Source organism: Xyrauchen texanus, chromosome 34 (assembly GCF_025860055.1).
Source record: "Xyrauchen texanus isolate HMW12.3.18 chromosome 34, RBS_HiC_50CHRs, whole genome shotgun sequence".
Lineage (NCBI taxonomy): Eukaryota > Metazoa > Chordata > Actinopteri > Cypriniformes > Catostomidae > Xyrauchen > Xyrauchen texanus.
Genome location: NC_068309.1, coordinates 8,895,391 through 8,919,526, shown reverse-complemented (window position 1 = coordinate 8,919,526; position 24,136 = coordinate 8,895,391). Strand labels below are relative to the sequence as shown.

The 24,136-nt window shown below is 36.1% G+C and overlaps 1 protein-coding gene across 1 annotated transcript; it reads right to left on the bottom strand.

The window, feature by feature from the left end:
• Positions 1–5,290: 5,290 nt before the first annotated feature.
• On the bottom strand, positions 5,291–23,169 carry LOC127627678 (protein ERGIC-53-like). Its single transcript, XM_052104164.1, has 13 exons — positions 22,958–23,169; positions 20,575–20,729; positions 18,801–18,908; positions 17,719–17,780; positions 17,199–17,298; positions 14,778–14,901; positions 13,911–13,969; positions 13,587–13,719; positions 12,956–13,143; positions 11,974–12,044; positions 7,707–7,866; positions 7,242–7,363; positions 5,291–6,925 (listed from the first exon to the last, which is right to left on the bottom strand). The coding sequence occupies exons 1-13, from the start codon at positions 23,148–23,150 to the stop codon at positions 6,889–6,891; spliced, it is 1,512 nt and encodes a 503-aa protein (XP_051960124.1). The 5' UTR covers positions 23,151–23,169; the 3' UTR covers positions 5,291–6,888.
• Between the last annotated feature and the right edge of the window lie 967 nt (positions 23,170–24,136).

Below are 24,136 nucleotides of genomic sequence, written 5' to 3'. Positions count from 1 at the left end.
GTTTGCCAGTTAACAAGAACCTCCGTTCAATTCCGTTTAGCTATTGTCCAAAAACTACACTTGAATTGTCCCTCTCGTTTTGGAAGGTGATTATCTCCCATGAAGAATATCTGACATGGTCAAAATGGTAGCGGGCATTGCCTGTCCAAGGTAAAGACACTTCAAGCAATAAGGACACCATTGTGTCCACAGAGTCCCATAACACTTCCATTACGGGGCTACTGGAAGCATGAATGAAGTGAAAACAAATTATTCCTGAAGGGAAGGCCATTGGAAGAGTGAATTGTAGTTCTTATCGGTTTCTAAATTTGAATTTACATCGGGTGACAATATGGTTGCCTTGGCAGGGTGCTTTGTTAAAGACGTTTATCTCAGAAAATATTAATGAGCTCTAACACAGGAAGTTTGTGGAGAAGCAGCATAAGGCACAGAATGCATTTTTTTGTCCATTAGCACTCTTTTTCCATTGCTTTTCTACAGTGGCAACCCTGGTGAACCCTTTGGAATTAGCTGGTTTTCTACATTAATTGTTCATAAAACATTGATCTCATCATTAACGTCACAAGTATAGACAAAGCAAAATGAGCTTAAGCTAACAACACACAAACAATTGTAATTTTTCATGTCTTTACTAAACATATCCCATTAAACATTAAAAGTGTTGTGGAAAAAGTGAATCCCTAGGTTAAATATGGAAAAAAAAGCTAATTAGAGTCAGGAGATGGCAAACCTGGCAACCTATTAATTAAACGAGATTGGAGGTGTGGGTTAGAGCAACTTTGACTTATAAAAAGCACTAAAACATTGAGTTTGCTGTTCACAAGAAGCATCTGCTGATGTGGACCATGCCTAGCAAAAATCAGCTCTCAAAAGACTTACAATCAAGAATTGTTGTTTTGCATTTAGCTGGAAAGGGAAAAAATGTATTTTGAAGAGTTTATATATTAATTTGTCCACAGTTTGACAATTTCTCTATAAGGTGGAAATGATTTAGTCCTCTTCCTAGAAGTGTCTGTCCAGCCAAGATGACTCAAAGAGCTCACCACAGAATGATCAATGAGGTAAAAAAGAACCCTAGAGTGACAGCTAAAGACATGAAGTAATTATTGGAACTGGTTAACAACTCTGTTCATGAGCCTACTATACAGAAAACATTAAAAAATGAATGGTGTCCGAAGCCACTCCTTTCCAAAAAAAACAAACAACAACAATAAAACACACAACACTACATATGGTTTAAAAAGGGTACCGCATACCAGCATGAAAACATCATCCCAATGGTGAAGTACGGTGGAGGGTGCATCATGATTTGGGACCTGGACAGCATGCCATCATCGAAGGAAAAATTAATTCCCAAGATTATCAAGATATTCTACAGGATAATGTCAGGCTGACTGTGCACCAGCTGAAGCTCAGTAGAAATTGGGTGATACAGCAGGACAATGACCCTAAACACTGAAGTAAATCCACTACAAAATAGCTTCGAAAAAAGAAAATCCACCTTTTATATGTGTGTGTGTGTGTGTGTGTATGTACAATATGAATGATCTCAAGAGAGCTGTTTACACCAGACATCCAAAGAATACAGCTGAGCTGAAGCAGTTCTGTAAGGAAGAATGGTCCAAAATTCCTTCTGAACGCTGTACTGGTCTAATGTACCGCGCAGCACATTGTGCTTTGTCTATACATGTGACTTTGATAAAGATGAGATCACATTTTATGACCAATTAATGCAGAAAACCAGCTAATTCCAATGGGTTCACATACTTTTCTTGTCACTGCAACATGGTTATTAGATGCACATTCAGGTTAAAAAGAACGTCAACTTTTAAACACACATCTTGAGACACGTGCATTCTCGTATAGCTTTTTTTAGTGCAAGAACGCAATCTGTCTAAAAAGCCCCTGGCCATTTTATCATATAACTCTCTCCCTCTAAAAAAGAAAGAAAAAAGAATGATATAGATCCACACAACCCTCTTGCTTTGACTTGTTGTAGGAGTGGTAACACACAAAAAAAAAACCTGTATTCTAACAGGTATTCCTGAACACTCCCCCCATTTTTCCTTGGTCCAACAAAAATAGTCCCACCCTAAACACATGCCATTGTTTGAGTCTATCCTGCTGTGACGCTGAAATCTTCCTACAAAGGGCTAACTTTCAGTTGTCTCTGCAAATTAAACAAGAACGGGAGAGAGTAATTTAACATCTTAAAAGTTACACACTTCAGCTTCATGGTGAAAAACCATCTGCCAATTGCAACAGTTGAATGGCACTTTTAAATTGTTAATATAAATTAGTGTTAATATCTGCTGCAAGCATAAGAGAGCACGTGCCGCATTGATTGCACAGAATGGTGGGACAGAGTGACAGATGTGCTTAACTTACACGGCATCTCTCAGTGTAATCCTCTGACAACAGAGAGGAGGGGGGTGGGGTAGAGAAAGATAGAGTACATTAGCCTAGGTATAGAACACTGATTGAGAGCAGCGAGAGAGAGAGCGAGCAACCGGCTGTTGGATTATCAGCTCTATGATTCATCGGCATAGCCAAAACGCAATGTCCTAATGTCACAATTGGATGACTCAGAGTTGCTCAGAATTGATACAGACTGATACAGACAGAGATTAAACAGTGTTTCAAACAGCAACTAATTTTTCAAAATGTACTAAGAGAAAAGTAAACATGATTTTAACATTTCCTGATCATTTTCATGGTTCTTGCATGGGAAAAATGAATTGCCCCTATGCTAGGGATTTGATAGGTGTTCTGAGGTGGATTTATCTGGTTGCTAGGGCACTGCTAGGTGGGTGCTTTTGTGTTATAGGGGGTTGCTTACTTGCCCAAGTCTAAAGAGCCCACCACAAGTATTCTGGTAAATAGATATGACACAGATCACTACTTCAATGGAAGGTTTATTGTACTCCACATGGAAAAAGCAAGTCTGATTTCTTACAAAAGTAATAGCATACCTCTCTTCAACAGCAGGTCATTGGTGGAAGAGAAGTTATGTGCCAAACCATATTTCATGTCAGAGATTGGATCAAACCCTTAACCTTGGGTTTTGGATTTACAGTACAGCCGTGGCCAAAAGTATTGGCAGTGACATACATTTTGTGTATTGCAAAGTTTGCTGCTTCAGAATTTGTAGATTATATTATCACATGTTTCTATGGTATACTGGAAAACAATGATAAGCATTTCATATGTTTTAAAGGCTTTTATTGGCAAAAACATTCAATATATGCAAAGAGTCAATATTTACAGTGTTGACCCTTGTTCTTCATAACCTCTGCAATTCGCTCTGGCTTGCTGGATATCAGCTGATATCCTGGATCGTTGGGAGAAGTTGCTCTTGCAGGACGTTTTGATACCATTCCTTATTCATGGCAGTGTTTGTGGGCATAATTTTGAGAGAGCCCACTCCCTTGGATGAAAAGCAACCCCACACATGGATGGTCTCAGGATGCTTCACTGTTGGCACGACACAGGACTCATGGTAGCATTAACCTTTTCTTCTCCGGACTAACGATTTTCCAGATGTCCCAAACAGTCGGAAGGGGGCTTCATCAGTGAAAATAACTTTGCACCAGTCTTCTGCAGTCCAATCCTTGTACTTCCTGCAGAATCTCAGTCTGTCCATGATGTTTTTCTTGGAGAGAAGTGGCTTCTTTGCTGCCCTTCTTGACACCAGGCTATTGTCCAAAAGTCTTCGCCTCACTGTGTGTGCAGATGCTCTGCACTGGTGGTGACACGATTCCATAGCGGACTCCTCAGGTGGAGACGGTCCTGGCGCTTGCTGGACACTCTGGGACGTCCTGAAGCCTTCTCACTGCAGTTGAACATCTCTCCTTGAAGTTCTTGATGATCCGATAAATGGTTATTTTAGGTGCAATATTCTTTACAGCAATTTCATTGCACGTGAGGCCTTTTTAATGCAAATCGATGATGGCTGCACATCTTTCTTTAGAGGTAACCATTGCTAACAAGAACACAATGATTGGAAGCACTTCTTCCCTCATTTTTTAGCAATCAGTCTGCTCTTATAATCCAATCAGAATGATAGAGTGATTTCACCTCTAGTACTCATTCACACTTTCCCAGGTCCTGCTGATATGATTAGTGAAATTATGTTAGCTGGACATTTTGTGCCAGGGCCAAAAAACTGTGAAATTTGGGTTTTTGTGATAGTCAATTTTTTTGGCCAATGAAGCTTTTTTGCATTTATTTAAAATGCATCTGATCACTCTGCACAATAATCTAGAAACAATGTGAATCAACACCACAACAACTGAAGCAGAAAACTTTGCAAAACACAAAATGTCAATGCCAATACTTTTGGCCACGCCTGTATATAGCAATACAAGAGTGATACTTCCATTAGCAAGCAACACTATAAAGGATATGAGGTTGAACATTCAGAACCAACAGTTCTGACTATACAAAGTTAAACAGCAGAAATGTGCTTCACTGCGTTTTAGTATAAATGCACCATTATATGTACACCAGCTTTCAATGTGATCTGCCAAAAAGCAAATAAACTGTTACTGGATTAGACCACTTTGTGTCAATACATCCATTATAAACTAATGCCTATACAGTTGTAAGAATATTGCAACCGCTTCTATTCACCATAGACCAAAAGCCTTTAAACCAACATGCAATCAGTTGTTTGAGATGATTGGAGCTGAATAAAGGTGGAGAAAGTGTGTTAAAGCCCTATGTCTCTGATCTAATCCCTAACAATGGCCCGGGTCATACAAGCTTCCACAGAGCAGCACTATAGCTCTCAGTTGGGTTTCTTACATAATCTTCTGCATGAGGCCGACCCTGTCAGACAGAGTTACATCTACAGCTTCTAACTTCTGCCTCTCATTTAGACAGTGAGCTGGGAATTTATATTTCAATATATTCTCAGGCAGAATCAGACTATGGAAACTAGGGTTGAAAAGTTGCACAATGGAAATAATCAATGAAGAGAGTTTTGATTGTTAAAAGTTTACATTTTTGGAAAGATTAGGTGATAAAACAGCCATGAAATTAACCCCTGTGTTGATGGATTCTGTATAACAGTAAACTATAATTTTGATCATTCTCAGTAAACTGTGTCATTTGTGTGCTGATAACTGACTACTGATAAAAGTAAAAGCATACTGAACTTCACATTATTCATAAGTCACAATATCTGACATATGTTAAATGTATGTAATGCAAAAGAACTTAATAAATAAAACATACCAATTATTTCTTTGTTTTTCATTGTCATTTCAGCTTAATTTACATATGTCACTATTACATATTAATGTGCCTTTTATGTGAATTATGAACACAAGAAAAGTGTCTGTAGAAATGCATTACCAGTGCAATGACATTAGATATTTTTGCACATTTTGACCGTAACAAGGTTGGCACAAAACATGTTTTAAGATCAATGTTACGTGTTATTAATATTATTTTCCAATTATAATGTGCAATTTTTTACAAGACACAAGAGTTATACTAGAATATACTTATCAACTCAAATAAAAAGTACACCAATCGTGATGGGGTTGTAGCAACGGTGGCATCATCTTTCACATGAGCACTACATTTAAAGGGATATTTCACCCAAATTCTCTCATCATTTACTCACCCTCATGCCATCGCAGATGTGTATGACTTTCTTTCTTCTGCTGAACACAAAAACATTTTTAGAAGAATATCTCCGCTCTGAAGGTTCATACAATACAATACAAATTAATTGGTGGCCAGAACTTAAAGCACATAAAGGCAGCGGTAAAGATATGAATACGACTCCAGTGGATAAATCCATGTCTTCAGAAGTCATATGATAGGTGTGGGTGAAAACAGATCTCCTCCCTGCCCAATAGGTGGCGATATGCACAAAAATGTGAATAGGCAAAAACAAAGAAGCATGTGAAGGTGAAGGTGGAGATTTATAGATAAAAAGGACTACAATATTGATCTGGACTTTTAAAGTTCTGGCCATCAGTCACTTGCATTGTATGGACTTACAGAGTGGATATATTCTTCTAAAAATCTTTGTGTTCAGCTGAAGAAAGCAATACACTTTCTTGGATGGCATGAGGGTGAGTACATTATGAGAGAATTTTCATTTTTGGGTGAACTATCCCTTTAAGATGCCATGTTAAGTTTAAAAAGTATGCCTCGAGACACCCGCATTCTGTTCCATTCATTCTGCTGCATCTAGCTTTTTTTAACCTGAGAATATGTTCTGCCTGAACAGCCCCTATGGTGAACATTTTTACAAAATGTTTTGGTAAGTTGGCAGAAAGAGGCAACACAAAGGTCATTCAAATAGTTTTTTTTTTTAATGTAAATAGTTTGAGAAGAAAAACATATTTCCCATGTTTTTGATTCAAAACACATTCACCTTTGGGGTGCTTGTTTCCACCAGTACAATTAGGCTTTAACACTTTTGTAAGAATAATAATAATAATAATAATAAAAAACAGCCTTCTTGTGAAGCTTGTCCCAAAGGAATTGTGTTCATATGCTTTATGATATTGCAGCAACTTTTACCACAGTTCAGAACATGCCTGGGGACAGGGATTGAGTTTTTTTTTTTTAAATGATCCTTGGACTGATATTTAAATGTAAATACAATGTTAGGCATCTAAGGAATATATTAAATCATATTTGGGAATCTTTTTCTGAAAATGTCACACACAACTGGAAAAAGAGCAGCCATTCAAACCCTGTACAACGATGATAAAAAAATAAAATTAAAAAAATCCTCAAACAAAATACTTTTCCAGCATCAAAATTTACAGTTTGCAAACAGAAAAACAAACAAACTGGAAATTAACAAAAATTGACAATTCCTCAAGTACATGTTGTGCTGTGATTACCAAGATTTCTGCTTCATCAAAAGAACTTCTTAGCTGCAGCTTCCTGTTGACTCCTTGAAGACGAAAAATGGAGAAAGAGCAAGCATTAAGGCTCAGTCACCATTCACTTTCATTATGTCTTTTATTGTTTTGATTGATCTTACTTCTTCATTATGCAAACATATCATCTAATTAGGTAACTTGTGCCTTCAACCAGAAAGACCAATCAGACCAGAGCTATAGCGCAAAACTCATATCATGATTAGCTTATGTTTCCCTCTTTTGTAAGTCGCTTTGGATAAAAGCGTCTGCCAAATGAATAAATGTAAATGCACCATTAAAGGAGTTTTGTACAGGGTGAACACCACAGGGACATGAAAAGTCACTCACTTGTACATTACATAGCCGAAGAAGATGAGGGACTGAATGACGATAAAGATCATAAAGTGTGTGGTGGAGAGGCAGCTGGGTGGAGGAGGAAGTTCAGGACATTTCATCTTCTCTGCAGGATTCTAAAGACCACAGGAAAAAATAAAAAATAAATAACAATTTTCAAAAAGTATTACACATCTCTCAGGATTACCTGAATCTGATTGGTCAATCCCAGCCCTTTACAGTCAAATATTTTTGTAAAAAAACCATATAACTCTTTGAATGCATGTCCATTCGTTTATTTGGCAAGTATAAGTACATGTACAGTACATTATGACAAAAAGTCCTTCTGCATAACAGACCCCTCTGCTTATTTTGTGATCATGACCAGCTAAATGTTAATTATCCCTCACTTATATCATATTAATTTGATAGGTGACATCAAGTGTGCTATCCCATCCTATCGACACACTGTAATCTCACCACATTTTTCTGAATGATATGTTCGATGTTCCTCTTGACTGTGTGTAAATGCTCTTTGATGTCATTGAAGTGCTGGACTGTCTCGTATGATCCCAGGCCACCTGTGTTAACCTCCTGTTGACCCACTGCTAACTGCTTCAGCGAGCCTGCCAACGAATTTCTACAAACCACAAAACAACATTAGTTCAATTCATCATTAACTACTCTCACATAGTAAAATACATTTGTAAATCTGAAGAGGACTGCAAAAGAGGCCACATGTAATGATATAAATTATTCAAGCAGGAAATTGGTTAACATATTAAAAGATCTTGCATGCCTCTTGCATGCCAGATGGCCAAGGTCTTAACAAAATGCCCTTTTTATTTATATATATATATATATATATATATATATATATATATATATATATATATATATATATACACACACACACACACACACACACACACACACACAGTATGTCATACAAGACGATATTATCAGACAATCAATTCCTCTGAGACAGAGGGTCACACTTCTTAATCTGTGTTTTAAATGCATAAAACAGCTTTAAGATTGGAATATCTGATCCTTAAAACAAAGCTCTTGTTTTCTGGATTGCATGACATATTTCTCTTGCACAGACATGACTCTGCAGGAAGATGATGTACTTTTTATCTTCACTCAAAGTAAAATAAAGCTTGCAGTTGAGGTAAAAGCTTTTTTGTTGTTGTTTTTTTCAACACCTTTTCATAGTTTTCACATTTTTTTTTCTTCATAACAAGATCCTTTTCAATGTATATCTTTATAAAGCAGAAGAGTCCTTTATTAAATTAGTAACAGAATGTGATAATTCAATATATAAGAACATGTTAATTCTGAAATGTCATGCATCTGGTTATGTATACCTGTAAACTATTTAAATATCAGGTTATATGTTATGCATTTAGTTTCTGCTTAGCAACCAGATGGTATAATACCGGTTTGGATTGTTACCATGTTTTTGCTAAAGGGTAGTGAAAAACAAAAAACACACAGAGCTTAAAACACAAATCATAAAAAACAGGAAAAAAATATAAAATAAATCTACTGTAAAAAAAAATAAAAAGCATAAAAAACTAAACAAAAACCTAGCAAAACAACAGAACACACACTCAATAATAAAAAGCATAAAGAAACAAACAAAACAAAGCATAAATTGATAAATTAAAAACAAAACAAAAACACAAAAACAAAACAAAAAGCATTAAAAAACAAAACACAGAAAAACCTAAAAGCATAATAAAAAAAGGGCATTAAATAAAAAGCACTAACAAACAAGCAAAGAAAAGAAAACAAAGAAATCCTAGCAAACACAATCTCCCCTCAAAAAAACAAAAGCATAAAAAGCATTAACTGAAACAAATAAAAAAACAAACCAAAAGAAAACAAAAAGCATAAACTAAACAAAAGCATAAAAAATAAACAAACAAACACACAAAAGCAGAAATTAACAATCAAACAAAAACAAACGAAAAGAAAACACATACACAAAAAAAGAACACTAAACGAGGAATTTAGTGTCCAATCCAAATGTGATAGAATTTTTATATCTGAAAGAGTTGAAAATCAATTTTATTTTCAGCAAAAAACAAAACCTAACATATTATTTTATTTTTGATTAATATATTCTTTATATTATGAACACTCACTGTTTAGTGAAAAGTTTCCAGTTGTTCTCTTGCCTCTAGTGGTTGCTTGAAAGCAATGCAAGCAAACGCTGGTGTCCCCGATTACACTGGCAAACGACTGCGACCAAATTCTTTGGGCAAGAAAATCCCAATCTTAATATTAGTGAATTGTCCCAATCTAATCTCCTAAGCCTCCTTAACTCTCACAAAAGGCCATATATCCTTCAGCTTCATATAAAAAATTAAATTACCCAGCAGCTCAAGCAAAAATGATTGCTAAATTAATCTTCCTAAAAACAGTCCTTTTCTTAAACATATTTCAGATGATTAAGACATGCCCATTCAGGCCACACCACGACTTTCCTCTAGGGGGACACTTTTATTTGGCTATAAGCAGAGTGCTTAAAATGGTCATTAAAGACAGAATACTACACAATCTTAATATAAATGCAATATAAAAAAAATACATTTATATCAATGTAGTTAGGATAAACAATCTAGAAAATACTTCAATAATAACAGTTAATGACTAAAATAAAAACAACATATGGGAGAATCTGAAAAACAAATAAAAAAAAAATAGGACATTTTAGACAGAATCTTGAATTACTTTAAAATACAATGAGAAGAGGCATTAAAAACAAGTTTAGTCCGTTTACTCACCATTTTCTGCCTGTATTGTATGGCTTATTTTATGTACAAAACTTTCTCTTAAAATTGTTTTAATGGAAGCAAGGTTAAGCCTGCGGTCTGCACAATAAGAGCAACGCCTGGTTTAACCTTGTAAATGGGAACACATCTTCAGACTTAGATAATTTCACTACTAATCGTGTATTATCACAAGCGGTTGAACCCTATTTCTTTGGTTATTCTCATCAAAATTCTAAGATGATTACTAGGATAAAAAAAATATATATATATATATATATATATATATATATATATATATATATGAAGGGACGAAAATCAAAACGTTTGGTAAGTCATAAGTACAGACTCCTTGGGGAATTATAAAGACAAGAAAGCAATCAGAAGTGGACAGTGTTTTCACTCACTCATGTATGATGGATATATATTTAAAGACTTGCATCTAATCCATCAAACAGAAGCCCATAAGGAGCCTAAACAAAATCAAATTTTTTTTCTTAAGGGGGAAAAAATAATTAGACACAAATCTCCCTCGAGGCAAAAAAAAAAAAAAAAAAGTGAACATTTAGTAACCCTCCTCATAATCTTTATCCACTTCAAATGACCTATATGTCGGAGAAAGGCGTTTTGGCCATCAGACAATTAACTGTTCAGCTAAGATGAGGCAAATGAAATTATGATTAAAAAGAAAAAGTCAAGATCTTTAAATAAATATAATCTATAAGATGAAACAGCATTTTGACATTTGACCAATTGAGCATTTGTTTGTTGTGGACCAAACAGTGTACGCGCACCCAACAGGATTAGCCTAAATGAACAATCGACAGAGATTACTTATCTTTTTGACATCTTGACGACACTAGGACAAAAAAACGTGGCCTCAACTGCCCTTTTAATGAAAACTGCTGTATTATTTTCCACCAACAGCGATATAAATGCAATATTTGCATAAATGCTAAACAGCCAACCTTCTGACCTTTTTAAATGAGAGCGTTAAGAATATGTTGCTCGTTTTGGGTCATGCAGATTAATTATTCAGCCGGCTTGTTCATAGTTAGGGGTCACAGTTAAAACAGGCCTTATTTAGTCTCTTTTGGAAAACCATTTGCGCATTCATTAAAGGGATATAAAACGAAAGTACAACAGAAGAGTCTACTTAAAAGGATTTTTCACCCAAACATGAAAATTCTGTCAACACTTAACCTTAATGTTGTTCAAAACCTGTATGACTTGCTTTCTTCCGTAGAATACAAAAGGAGATAATTTCATTTAATTGTATGAGGAGAAAAAAGTGAAAGTATTAATATGAAATACGCTGTATATAATTGAAATGGGTTGTTAAAAGTGGGAAAACAGTGCACTTACCTGTAACAATACTCTTAATCTAAAATACATGTGTTATGGACAAATCTCTTGGTTAATTCCCCAAGCCAACAACAACAACAAATAAAATCTGTTTAACAATCATTATTGTTTGATCACATCAGAGTTGAAGTGTTGTAAAAACAGTCTTTTGTTGGTTAATCCTCTACTAGCACGGTAAAAGAGTTCTAAACGCCATGTTTTGGGGTCTAATCCCAAAGCCTTATTGTTTGATTTTGTCATTGTGCTTTAATCCTTGTTCGTCTACACCTCACTTCAAAAACACCTGGAAGCAAAACAAACAACTGGCCACAAACAAAACAAAAACAATGCTGACATTTCAGAGGCTAAAAGAGAATAACAAACAAAATGTAACTAATCTGGATTTAACAAGGAACATCTTTAGATCTTCGTGTAACGACACAACAAACAGGAACTTTACAGACAAAACCTAATCCATTGTGTTGTTCAGTCTTCTGCAAAGGCATGTAATGTGCCAAGGCCTCTGGTTTTACTCAGTGATTGCATGAGATTTAAGGCTTTATTGGTTGGGAATTTTCTGCAATATAATCCAATCTTTTTTGGGTTAGGCGATGGGGACTTACCTTACTTCATTAAGGTTTCTCAAAACCTCCTGTTGCGTGTTGATAATCGTGTCCATTTCATGACTGGGAGCCTAAATAAACATAAGCAAATAAACTATTAATTAGGTTGAAGGACAGTTTAGAACATGAACTACATTATCTTTTATGAATTTGACTCAAGAGTAACTTGGAAAAACACATATCATGTCATTCAATATACAAATCCCTGTTGAGTGAGATTGTGTCCAATGCCATTACAAATATTTTTGCTTTACAAGACCAAACTAACCAATGCTGATGTACTGTATTTATAGTTGTTTTAACCGAACAGCATGTGATTTAGTTTTATGTTATGTTAGTTCTATAACCATGGTTTCTTTTACATTACATTTATTAAAACTTACTCACAAATGAAAGACAAGCAACAAGCAATTTATAATGAAGGAGCCAACAATATTAGCAGTAACGCAATACTGAATTTCAAGAGTTATCCAGAGTAGTAACCGCAGGAAAGTAGCAAATCAAAGAATTGATTGATAGGAAGTGCCTTTGTTTTTGGTTACGGCGTGTCTATGGGCCTAGGTAACTCAGAAAGTAAAGATGCTGACTACCACCCCTGGAGTCGTGAGTTTGAATCCAGGGCGTACTCAGTGACTCCAGCCAGGTCTCCCAAGCAACCAAATCGGTTGCTAGGGAAGGTAGAGTCACATGGGGTAACCTCCTCGTGGTTGCTATAATGTGGTTCTCGCTCTCAGTAGGTCACGTGGCGAGATGTGCGTGGATGCCCCGGAGTATAGCGTGACGCCTCCATACACGCCATGTGCTCAACAAGCCACGTGATAAGAAGCGCAGGTTGACGGTCTCAGATACGGAGGCAACTGAGATACGTCTTCCGCCACCAAGGTTGAGGAGAGTCACAATGCCACCACGAGCACTTAGAGCGCATTGGGAATTCCAAATTGGGTAGAAAAAGTGGAGGAAAAAATTATTTTTCCTGTCCTACCTGTCCTGACTGTGGTTGCGATGCACGTTTGGAGATCTCTTCTGTGAGGACGGACACATAACGGCGTTGTTCGTCAAGAATCATGGCCAGTTGCCGATTCAACTGCTTGATTTCCAGATGGATCTGATTCTGGCCCTCAAACACCTGCCGGATCTCCCGGTCATTCACGCTCTCATACAGGTCCTCAACTGCCAGAAGAGGAAATCATATGGCAGCTGAAGATGATGAGCAAACATTTTTTCTAGAAAAACAGTTTTGAGTGCCTTTTTGCTTTTATAAAGTGGTGCAAAGGCAATATCATTTAAGACCTAAATGCCAGATAAATAACTGAAATATAATAATTAAAAATGTATAAATAAAATGTACAGCACATTGATAATTTGATTTCTAATCATTTAATAAAATAGAGCAGGACTGTGCATCATTGTGGATTTATGTCTTATTTTATTTATGTCAGTGAATTCAATGCAATACAACTTTATGTTGAACCTTGACACATGAAAAAACCCTTTTCCTAAAGTCTCTTTTTTTATCCATCTAGCTCACACATTTCTTCTACAACAAACATGTTGAAAGCCCAAAGCTGTGAGTTTCAGGACAAAACTTCAGACAGAATGAGAGAACTACTCACTGGGCTGCCCCTGAACATCAGGGTGCTCTTTCTGAAACTCCTCTTTCCTTTTGTCCAGATCTTGTTGGAAATTTTCAAATTCCTCCTGGTACTTGTCCTTCTCCTCTTTGGGAATCTCTTTTTCATGGGGAGGCTTCATAGAAACACACAAAACACACATTCAGAGCCAATTACGCACATAGACACACTTACGCATACTCCAATTATAATTAACAAGAGGAGTGGAGTAAGAGGCGGACACTTATGAAATAAGTATGGCGGATTCTTTTTAATCATACTTAAATGTATGTGTGTATGTGTGTGTGTAGGTAGAGAAATGTGTACCAGATCCTGCCCAGGCTCTGTAAGTCTGAACAGAAAAAATGACAGCACATCATGATCATCTGTGGGGGGAAAAAACAACCTTTAATTATTTGATCAATGGCCACCAAACTGTATTCACACCATATATACTGAATATACCCATTTATTTATTTGTTAAGCTTTATTTTAGCACTAGTTGAACTAAATAAACTTTATTGAACTAGTTAACCCTTATATTGTGTTCCAGTCAAAACTGACTGATTAACTTTTTTCTTCTGAAAACCGTAACTTATTTCATTGAGTTGGAATAAAATTTCATGACTTTGTTCACACAGGGCATCTAAACACTTTATAGGTTTTATTTCACTTGGTTACACCTGTGGTGTGCCAAGTCTAAAATGACCGGCCATTGGAAATGAACGCATTAGACTACAAAATACAGAAATATTAAGTGGAGCATCCCAATCTTTTAGATGAGCACATATGTGTATGTGTTTTTGCACACACAAAGTCCTTGAACATGTGTGCATGCACACGCACACACATGCACGCAATGCAAAGTGAAATATAAAGACAGAAAGGTAACACTTTACAGTAAGGTTCAACTTGTTAACATTAGTTAACAACATAAGTTAACATGAACTAGAAATGAATAATACTTAAGAATGTATTAATCTTAGTTAATGTTAATTTCAAGATATAGCAATACATTTTTGTATTAGTATAATCAAAGGATGTATTAGTTAACATATAGTAAAATGCACTATAAACTAACATGAACTAACAATGAACAACTGTATTTTTAAGATTAATAAATGCTGTAAAAATATATTGTTCATGATACTTAATAAATGATGTTAAGAGTTACCGACAGAAAAATTTTGATACCTGCAAGTCCCCCAGTGGCTGCAGAAATGCCAAAGTATCCAGTATCAGGAATGATCATGTTCTCAATTTTGGTGCAGAACTCATAGTCATCTTTATCAGGAGTGAAGCCGCTATTGATGAAAACCTGAAAAGGTTAATACAGTTGAAGTCAGAAGTTTACATACACCTTAGCCAAACACATTTAAACTCGTTTTTCACAATTCCTGACGTTTAATCATAGAAATTATTCCCTGTCTTAGGTCAGTTAGGATCACAACTTTATTTTAAGAATGTTAAATGTCAGAATTGTAGTAGAGAGAATGATTTATTTCAGCTTTTATTTCTTTCATCACATTCCCAGTGGGTCAGAAGTTTACATACACTTTGTTAGTATTTGGTTGCATTGCCTTTAAATTGTTTAACTTAGGTCAAACTTTTTGGGTAGCTTTCTACAAGCTTCTCACAATAAGTTGCTGGAATTTTGGCCCATTTCTCCAGACTGAACTGGTCAGGTTTGTAGGCCTCCTTGTTCGCACACGCTTTTTCAGTTCTGCCCACATCTGATTGAGGTCAGGGCTTTGTGATCGCCACTCCGATACCTTGACTTTGTTGTCCTTAAGCCATTTTGCCGCAACTTTGGAGGTATGCTTGGGGTCATTGTCCATTTGGAAGACCCATTTGCGACCGAGCTTTAACTTCCTGCCTGATGTCCTGAGATGTTGCTTCAATATATCCACATTGTTTCCCTTCCTCATGATGCCATCTATTTTGTGAAGTGCACCAGCCCCTCCTGCAGCAAAGCACCCCCACAACATTATGCCGCCACCCCCATGCTTCACGGATGGGATGGTGATCTTCAAACATAACGATGGTCATTATGGCCAAACAGGTACATTTTTGCTTCATCAGACCAGAGGAAATTCCTCTAAAAAGGAAGATCTTTGTCCCCATGTGCACTTGCAAACTGCAGTCTGGCTTTTTTTTAATGGCAGTTTTGGAGCATTGGCTTCTTCCTTGCTGAGCAGCCTTTCAGGTTATGTCAATATAGGACTCGATTTACTGTGGATATAGATACTTGTCTACCTTTATCCTCCAGCATCTTCATAACGTTCTCTGCTGTTGTTCTGGGATTGATTTACACTTTTTGCGCACAACTACATTCATCTCTAGGAGAGAGAATGCATCTCCTGCCTGAGTGGTATGATGGCTGAATGGTCCCATGGTGTTAATACTTGCGTACTATTGTTTAAACAGATGAACGCGATAGCTTGCTCCAAAGGATGAACCAGACTTGTGGAGGTCTACAATTTTTTTTCTGAGGTATTTTCTTTTGTTTTCCCCATGATGTCAAGCAAAGAGGCACTGAGTTTGAAGGTATGCCTTAAAATACATCCACAGGTACACCTCCAATTCAGTACACCTCCTATCAGAAGCTAATTTTCTGGAATTTTTCCTAGCTGCTTAAAAGCACAGTTAACTTGATGCATGTAAACTTCTGACCCACTGTTATTGTGATATAATCAGTTAAAAGTGAAACAATCTGTCTGTAAACAATTGCTGGAAAAATGACTTGTCAAGCACAAAGTAGTTGTCCTAAATTACTTGCCAAAACAATAGCTTGCTAATATGAAAACTGTGGAGTGGTTAAAAAATGAGTTTCCTCCTAAAATGAGTTCCATGAGTTCAACCTAAGTGTATGTACACTTCTGACTTCAACTGTATATATATATATTAGGGATCAGTATTGGCTCGATACTGGCATTTTTGAATGGATCAGGTATGATCCAAATCCGATACTTTGTGTCATGTTCGTTACTGTCAAACTCCAAAAATGACATAAACGAACCACAAAAACACCATTAAAGTAGTTCATATGACTCGTGCATTTTATTCAAAGCCACTTGAAGACATGTGATAGCTCTGTGCACCACAAAAGGCTGTGTTTAATAAGTAACTATATAAAATGCACGTGCAGTGCCAGCACGTTAGCGAATGGCTCTGCGCTGTTGACCCACATGGCTATTTTTAGCCTTCACGTGGTGCACAATATTTCAGCGCAACTCATGAACATCATCTCAGATGTGGATGCTCAATAGTTCGGTTCACTTATAATATGCTTTAGAACATTTTAAAAGAATTTAAATAAGTGAATACATGTACAGAACTTCCTGGAGAGTTCAGAATGCCAAAATAAAAGCCTAAGGGATTTAGTTAAAGGTGCACGATTACAATGTCAGAGCATCAGTGTAGGATAGCGCTCACTAAAGGATGTGGCAAAACTGTCAACAAGTTATAATGCAAGTAGGAAAAGCAGCAATGTCTGCTTATAATAGGGTAACAACACGCTCCCTAGACATACTCTTTTTCGAACATTAAAAAAAGTCAGACAGGGATTAATATATCTAAAATATATGATAATATAATATAAACAGGCACCCATACCGATAATGTTTTCTTGTAGTAGATGATTTTGGCACGTACAGGGTAGGGTTTGTTCCTGAAATCTCTAAGGCATGTACCCAGGGACTGGGTTGTCCCATCACTACAAGGAAAAATATCATCAAATACACATAAAATAAGTAAAAATAAAAAAAGGCAACAAAGGTAACACTAAGGTTCTATACATAAAAAGTTGTTAAAGCATAGCATATTAGTTTTGAAAGCAAATGTTAATGAAAATCATGATGAAAATTGTTTAAATGTTTAAATGATAAAATGAGGGTCTGTGAATGCATCACTGTATGTATCCATGTGTTCCTCCAGTCTATATTAACACATATGCTGCTGTCAGCTCTGTTCTGTGGGCTCACAAATCTAATTTAATGCTTTCACTGTTTCTCCACTCATATTAGGACAGACAGAGGATTAGACTCTCGCTCTCGTAAATAATCATATTTTCTAATCCCCTTTCAGTTGTAAAAATGACAGCACTGATGTCAGCAAGGAGGATATGTTTACTTACTTCTGATGATCATAAACAAGTTCTCCATTGTTACCCACCACCAGGACAGCAGGGTTATTTTTCTACAATGGCCAGGTCACACAGGAGAGAGAAATAATCCTTATTAAGTACAAAGCGCAAAACAAAACAAATCTACTGAGGTGCTTTGATGTTTGTTCCTGAGGCAAAAGAACAACAGATAACCATAATCCTTAAATACATATTTAGCTCCACCTTGTTGCTGTTACCTTGATGTTTTGTCTGAAAAATGCACATCATTTGAAAATAAAATCTATTGGACCATTTTACCAAAGGTAGGGGATTTCCCCTTCGATGTTTATTCCTGAGGCAAAAGCACAAAGGATAATCAAAAGCCCTTGGAAAACACATATTAACCTCTATCTTGTTGTTTTCTTACCTTGATGATTTGTCTGAAAAATATATATTTTAAAACAAACACCTTTGGACTAAGGAAAAAATAACTTAATTCAACAAACAATTCACTCCCATTGCAATAAATAAAATTTATTCAAATTCTTTTTGAGTTTAAACAAAAAACTAATGAAATATAAAAAATAATAAACAAACATGTATAAACATCTTTAAGAGCAAGATTCACAATCAGGGTCAAAATAAAATCTAAAAACTTTTTTTTTTAAGAAAGGCATTTCACATATTTGCATAATATAATAATATATACAATTGTAGAAATAAAAAATTATAGAAGGAAAACATGTCAGAACCTTTTTCTGTTAGTGTGTTGCAGTTTAATTTACCCAAATATTTATATTTTTTTGTTTTTAATATAAAGAATCAAGTACATTTTTATGCAATTGTTATAAACCGTTAAATGAAACACTGACATTTTCAACATAATTGATTTTAATATAAAAAACTATGATATATTGTACATTACTGTTTTTAAATAAAAATACATTTTCTAAAGAATTGTTTATATATCTATATATATATATATATTACACAGAGATAGAGTCACAGTAATATATAACATTCAGGCCTGTTAGTAAACTTTAAAGCAATAACCGACAACTATATTTGATGCAGCTTTAATGATATATAAAATCATAATTGTGTGCATTTACCTTTCCATCATTATCAAATGAGTCGAAGAATATTCCCACGCCGTTCCACTGATCGGCAGCCCCATACACAGGGCCCTCCAAACCTTGAACAGTCGTGAACCATATGGCCTACAGAACACACACACACACACACACACACACACACACACACACACACACACACACACACACACACACACACACACACACACACACACACACACACACTTCAGTGAGCATGGGTAATTTGGTAAGTGGTGCTTGAGATCCGTGTGGTCTGCTCCACTGGACTGGAGAACAATTCAAAGAAAGTAGTGTTACTTGTACAACACTAAACTATAATTACTAATTCTACAACTTGCAGGAATTTATCAAGGCTGACCTGTGGATGCTTGTCCTGTATAATGATATCTTCAGTGCAACAGAAATGCCTCCCACTTTAGATAAGAAAATATCTGAAACTCATCTTGACTGTTATCAAATCAAGAAAAACAGACAGTGTGTAATGCAGAAACACTAAATAAGCTCATATGATGGTCTGACCCATGAAAAAGTAAAGTGAAAATATGTGATATGAAGTTGTAAAGCTAACCTCAAACAAATAAAAAAAAAACTGCAGAACCATCCCTTTAAGTGTGAGCAGTAGTAATAGTGATGCTTGCCTTATACATGCCACTAATTACAGCGAGACCCACATTGCCTTGTTTCTGTGCTGACACTGATGACATCATAAATATATATAATCAAGAGTCTTCCCTGATAACCCCTACCAGCACATATAGTGTCCTTCAAACACCAATTACCATGGCCAAAATATTGTGTAAATGCAACTGTCTGTGCAAAGTTGCGAACCGATGGACAGACTCATGTTTTTGCAGTTTCTTGTTTAACCTATAAGCAAGATGTTTTGAAAAGGATAAGACAAAGGGAGTCACATTACAGTAGGCTACATTAAGGTGTGGTGAGCTGGAATGAAATGCATTGCTCCACCTAAAAATAGGTCTAAATATGCAAATAACTGCATTGTGTGTTAAACAAGTCATCTGTAAAAGCGCAGAATGGAAATACTCGATGTCTGACGGTGGCATAGCAGCACAGATCACAATGCCACCAGATACTAGACAAACACAGCAGTCTGGCAAGCATTGTAAAAAAAAAAAAAAAAAGACCACATAATTTTAGAAAGAGTGTCAAAAAATTGAGAGCCATAATAACTATGAGACTGTAATACAGCCTGTAGTGACCATTTAAGTTATACTGTATGAAACACAGCAAATACTTTTCATCCTATGAAAGGTGCTAGGAACTTAAAGGAATATTCCATAGTCATAATTTACTCATCCACATGTTGTTCCAAACCCATACGACTTTCTTCTGTGGAACACAAGAGGAATTTGAAGATTGCTCTTTTGCCATACAATGAAAGTGAATGGTGACTGAGGCTAACATTCTGCCTAACTTATGTGTTCTGCAGAAGAAAGAAAGTAATATGGGTTTGGAACAACATGACAGAGCATAAATTATGACTGAATTGTAATTTTTGGGTAAAGTAACCATTCAGGTCACACAGACCTGGAATTTAACCCATGTCACTTGCTTAGAGCCTTAACTCAAAGTTACCTTATCAATACAACCAATGTAAGTAAATATAACCTTTGCATAACCTTCCACAGCCAGCAGGATTAGATTTTGCTCTTGAACAGCCAACAGATTTCTTAAACATTGCCTTAACCACTGACACATACTGTATGTAGACAGAATAAAAAATCATAATAATAATAATAATTTAACTTACCAGCCCATCAGCTCCCATCCGCCCTCGTCCGGACACACGGAATACAACTTCAGCCTCCCAGTTTTCAAAATTTATAGGAGATTTTGTCCATACTGAACCCTTCTGACTACGCAAAGAGGGGGTGATTCGGACCTGATCCGAACTTGGAATGGCATCTGGAATAAAATATATAATTAGATAAAGAAAACATTAAGAAAGTAATGATGATTGGGGGCCTGGTTAGCTCAGCGAGTATTGATGCTGACTACCACCCTGGAGTCGTGAGTTCGAATCCAGGGCGTGCTCAGTGACTCCAGCCAGGTCTCCTAAGCAACCAAATTGGCCGGTTGCTGGGGAGGGTAAAGTCATATGGGGTAACCTCCTTGTGGTCACTATAATGTGTGGTTCTTGCTCTCGGTGGGGCGCTTGGCGAGTTGTGCATGGATGCCACGGAGAATAGCGTGAGCCTCCACACGCGCTACGTTGCTAAGGTATCGCACTCAACAAGCCACATGATAAGATATGCGGGTTGACGGTCTCAGAAGCAGAGGCAACTGAGATTCGTCCTCTGCCACCCAGATTGAGGTGAGTCACTACGCCACCACAAGGACTTAGAGCACATTGGGAAATGGTTTAATGATGATTGAATGGTTAGTTTTAAAAGAATAGATCACCCAAAAATTATTTCATAATTTACTCACCATTATGCCATCCTAGATACGCATGACTTTCTTCTGCTGAACACAAACGAAGATTTCAAGAAAAATATTTCAGCTCTGTAGGTCCAACAATGCAAGTGAACAAGATCAAAAACATTTAAGCTCAAAAAAGCACACAAATACAGCTTAAAAGTAATCCATATGACTGTAGTGGTTAAATCCATGTCTTCAGAAGCAATAAGATGTGTGTGGGTGAGAAACAGATATATTTGTAAATAAATTTTTTTCAATCTCCACTTTCAAACAGCCCTCCCAAGAGTTATTTTTCATAAATTTTGCATTCATCGGGCATATCACCACCTACTGGGCAGGGAGGAGAATTAAATATTGATCGGTTTCTCACTCACACTTATCATATCACTTCTGAAGACATGTATTTAACCACTGGAGTATTATGCATTACTTAAATGCTGCCTTTATGTGCTTTTTTGAGCTTCAAAGTTTTGGACCATGTTGAGTTGCATTGTATAAACCTACAGAGCTGAGATACTCTTTATTTGTCTTCAGCAGAAGAAAGAGTCATACACATCTGGTATGGCATGAGGGTGAATAAATGAGAGAATTTTCATTTTTTGGTGAACTATTTCTATAAGGATGCCTAATACAAAAATGCTTCCTCTGGGCCAAAAATGAAACTCCAATCAAGGTCACAAACTTTAGTCACACATGCTGCTGTATTCTGGGATGGCACATCCTTAGTGTTTTTAAAGTTAGTATTAAAATTGGTGTGCAACAAATCCATCAGTTTACCTAATATTACTGTGTATTATTAGGCAAATACAGAAAGCAAAACAGTAGTTAAATAGGCTGATTTAGCTAATCATTTTCAGATGCCAGCATGCAATATCTGGCTGGCTCAATGCCAAATATAACAAATATAAAGCATGACAGCATGCTTCTCAATTGAGAAAGACCTAAATCTATTGAAATGGAGCAATATAACAAAAAGTACAGTAATAATACTACAGCCCACATAATCAGCATACATATTGCTCATGCAAAATCTTAAATGGGTTAATTTGTGAGAGCCGTTCAGAGATGTAACAAACACCTTTGCTCTTCCAATTGTGCCTAGATAGACTTGTTTAACCCTTTAGTAACAACTAGAGCTAGAGATGCCAAAATCCTTGGTTTCATTACTGGTGGTTAAACATATTCTAATGTACTGAAAGAAATAGTACATGAAATTGCAACAACTGAATTCCAAGTGTCTCAGTTGTTAAGCTATATAATATTTTTTGTTTTAACAATATCAGCAGCATTATGCATCAAAAGTGACTGTGTGAATCTGATATCTGCATGATGTACATCAAAATCACTGTTTAATGCAACATATTGGTGTCAATTTCCTCAATACATCAAAACACAACTGTCAAAGCACCATACAGTTTTTATACTAACTTTCAAGTATTTGTACAATTCATTTCAACATATCATGTTACAAAAAATCACCAGTTGCTACAATTAATAGACTACAGGAGACCTCACATGCACAAGCAATGCAAACCATCTTTCATTCAATAATGAAATACTTGCACCACTCAAGTTCATTTGAATGCAATTCCATCTAAACGTCATAATGCCATAAACCACATGTCTGCGCATGGAATAAAAATGCTGACATAAAGCAGACAGTGATTCAGATGGATGTGAGATGAGAGAAATATACCCATCCATAAACTTACTCCCAGTATGAACCCAGAATGGGATTCTTCCATCACTCTGAGTCAGATGCGGCCCTTTAAAACTGTATTTGTACTCGAAGCGCCGGTGTGGCATGTCTCCGGCAGGGCTGTCGGCAAAAGCAGAGTCAAATATTAAAGATATTAATAAAAAACAGGCATGAGCTGCCAGGCACTTGGCTATGTGCACCGCCATGTTTCTGTCAGAGTGCTGACGTAGCGCAGAGAGGGGTGGGATGACAGGAAACGCTGAAGGGCCAACAGGGCGCTCGCTCATTGGCTCAGGCGCTTGATTGACACATGGAGAGTTTAGGTCATGCTGACGACCGAATCACAGATACGTCGACACAAACAAAGTGTTACTATGGTAACGATAGTTTCCGCTAAAATCGTTACTGCTGCAAAATTATAATAAATATAGGACCAGTTTCAAAGTGTGTGTGTGAATCGCTCTGTAATTTTTCTTTCATATCTTGCTTTATTTTAATGATGGCTTATATACCAAGTTATAAATGTTTTGGTCATTTTGATTTATGATTATCCTGATAATATTTTGTAGGGATTCAATATCCCAAAATTCTCATCTCAGATGTTTGTTTATTTGCATATTTAATTATTTACAATAGTAAGGACTTATTTAGAAGTCAGTTTATTATTATTATAATAAATCAACTTAAATAATGTTACTATAATAATGTAATGAATATTGATCATTTATATTAGTAGTAGTAGAAAATTAATAATGGTAGTTAATGTTAATATAATTATAATAATATGAAAAATAATAATATGTAAGTGGTTCTTACAAATGCTATCAAGCAACTGTCCTGGTCATTAAACCCAAAATCAATAATTTCTTCTTGCATAAAGAATACCTGGAGCCTAAATTTAGGGCTAGTAAGATTTTTTTGTATTTCAGGACACTTAAGCACATTTAACACCCCAATTATCATTAACGTACTGTGTCCAGAAGTTTTACTTTTACTATTCCCATTGTTTTAAATTATGATCCTCATTACCATAACATGGTATTTTTTTTGTTTTATCAAAGTATAAATATGCTGTTGTACAAAGATTTTTAAATAAAAATGAGCAAAAATGAAAGGCAGAACCTATTATGATCTCACTGACCACTTTATTGGATACGTCTGTACACCTTATTCATGCAATTATCTAATCAGC

Excerpts from the sequence above, each read along its gene's own strand:
- LOC127627678 (XM_052104164.1), bottom strand. The coding sequence starts at position 23,150 with ATGGCGGTGCACATAGCCAAGTGCCTGGCAGCTCATGCCTGTTTTTTA. Across the intron at positions 18,909-20,574 it reads GGATGGGAGCTGATGGGCTG|GCCATATGGTTCACGACTGT; the intron begins GTAAGTTAAATT and ends TGTGTTCTGTAG. Across the intron at positions 14,902-17,198 it reads ACTACAAGAAAACATTATCG|GTTTTCATCAATAGCGGCTT; the intron begins GTATGGGTGCCT and ends TAACCTTTTCAG.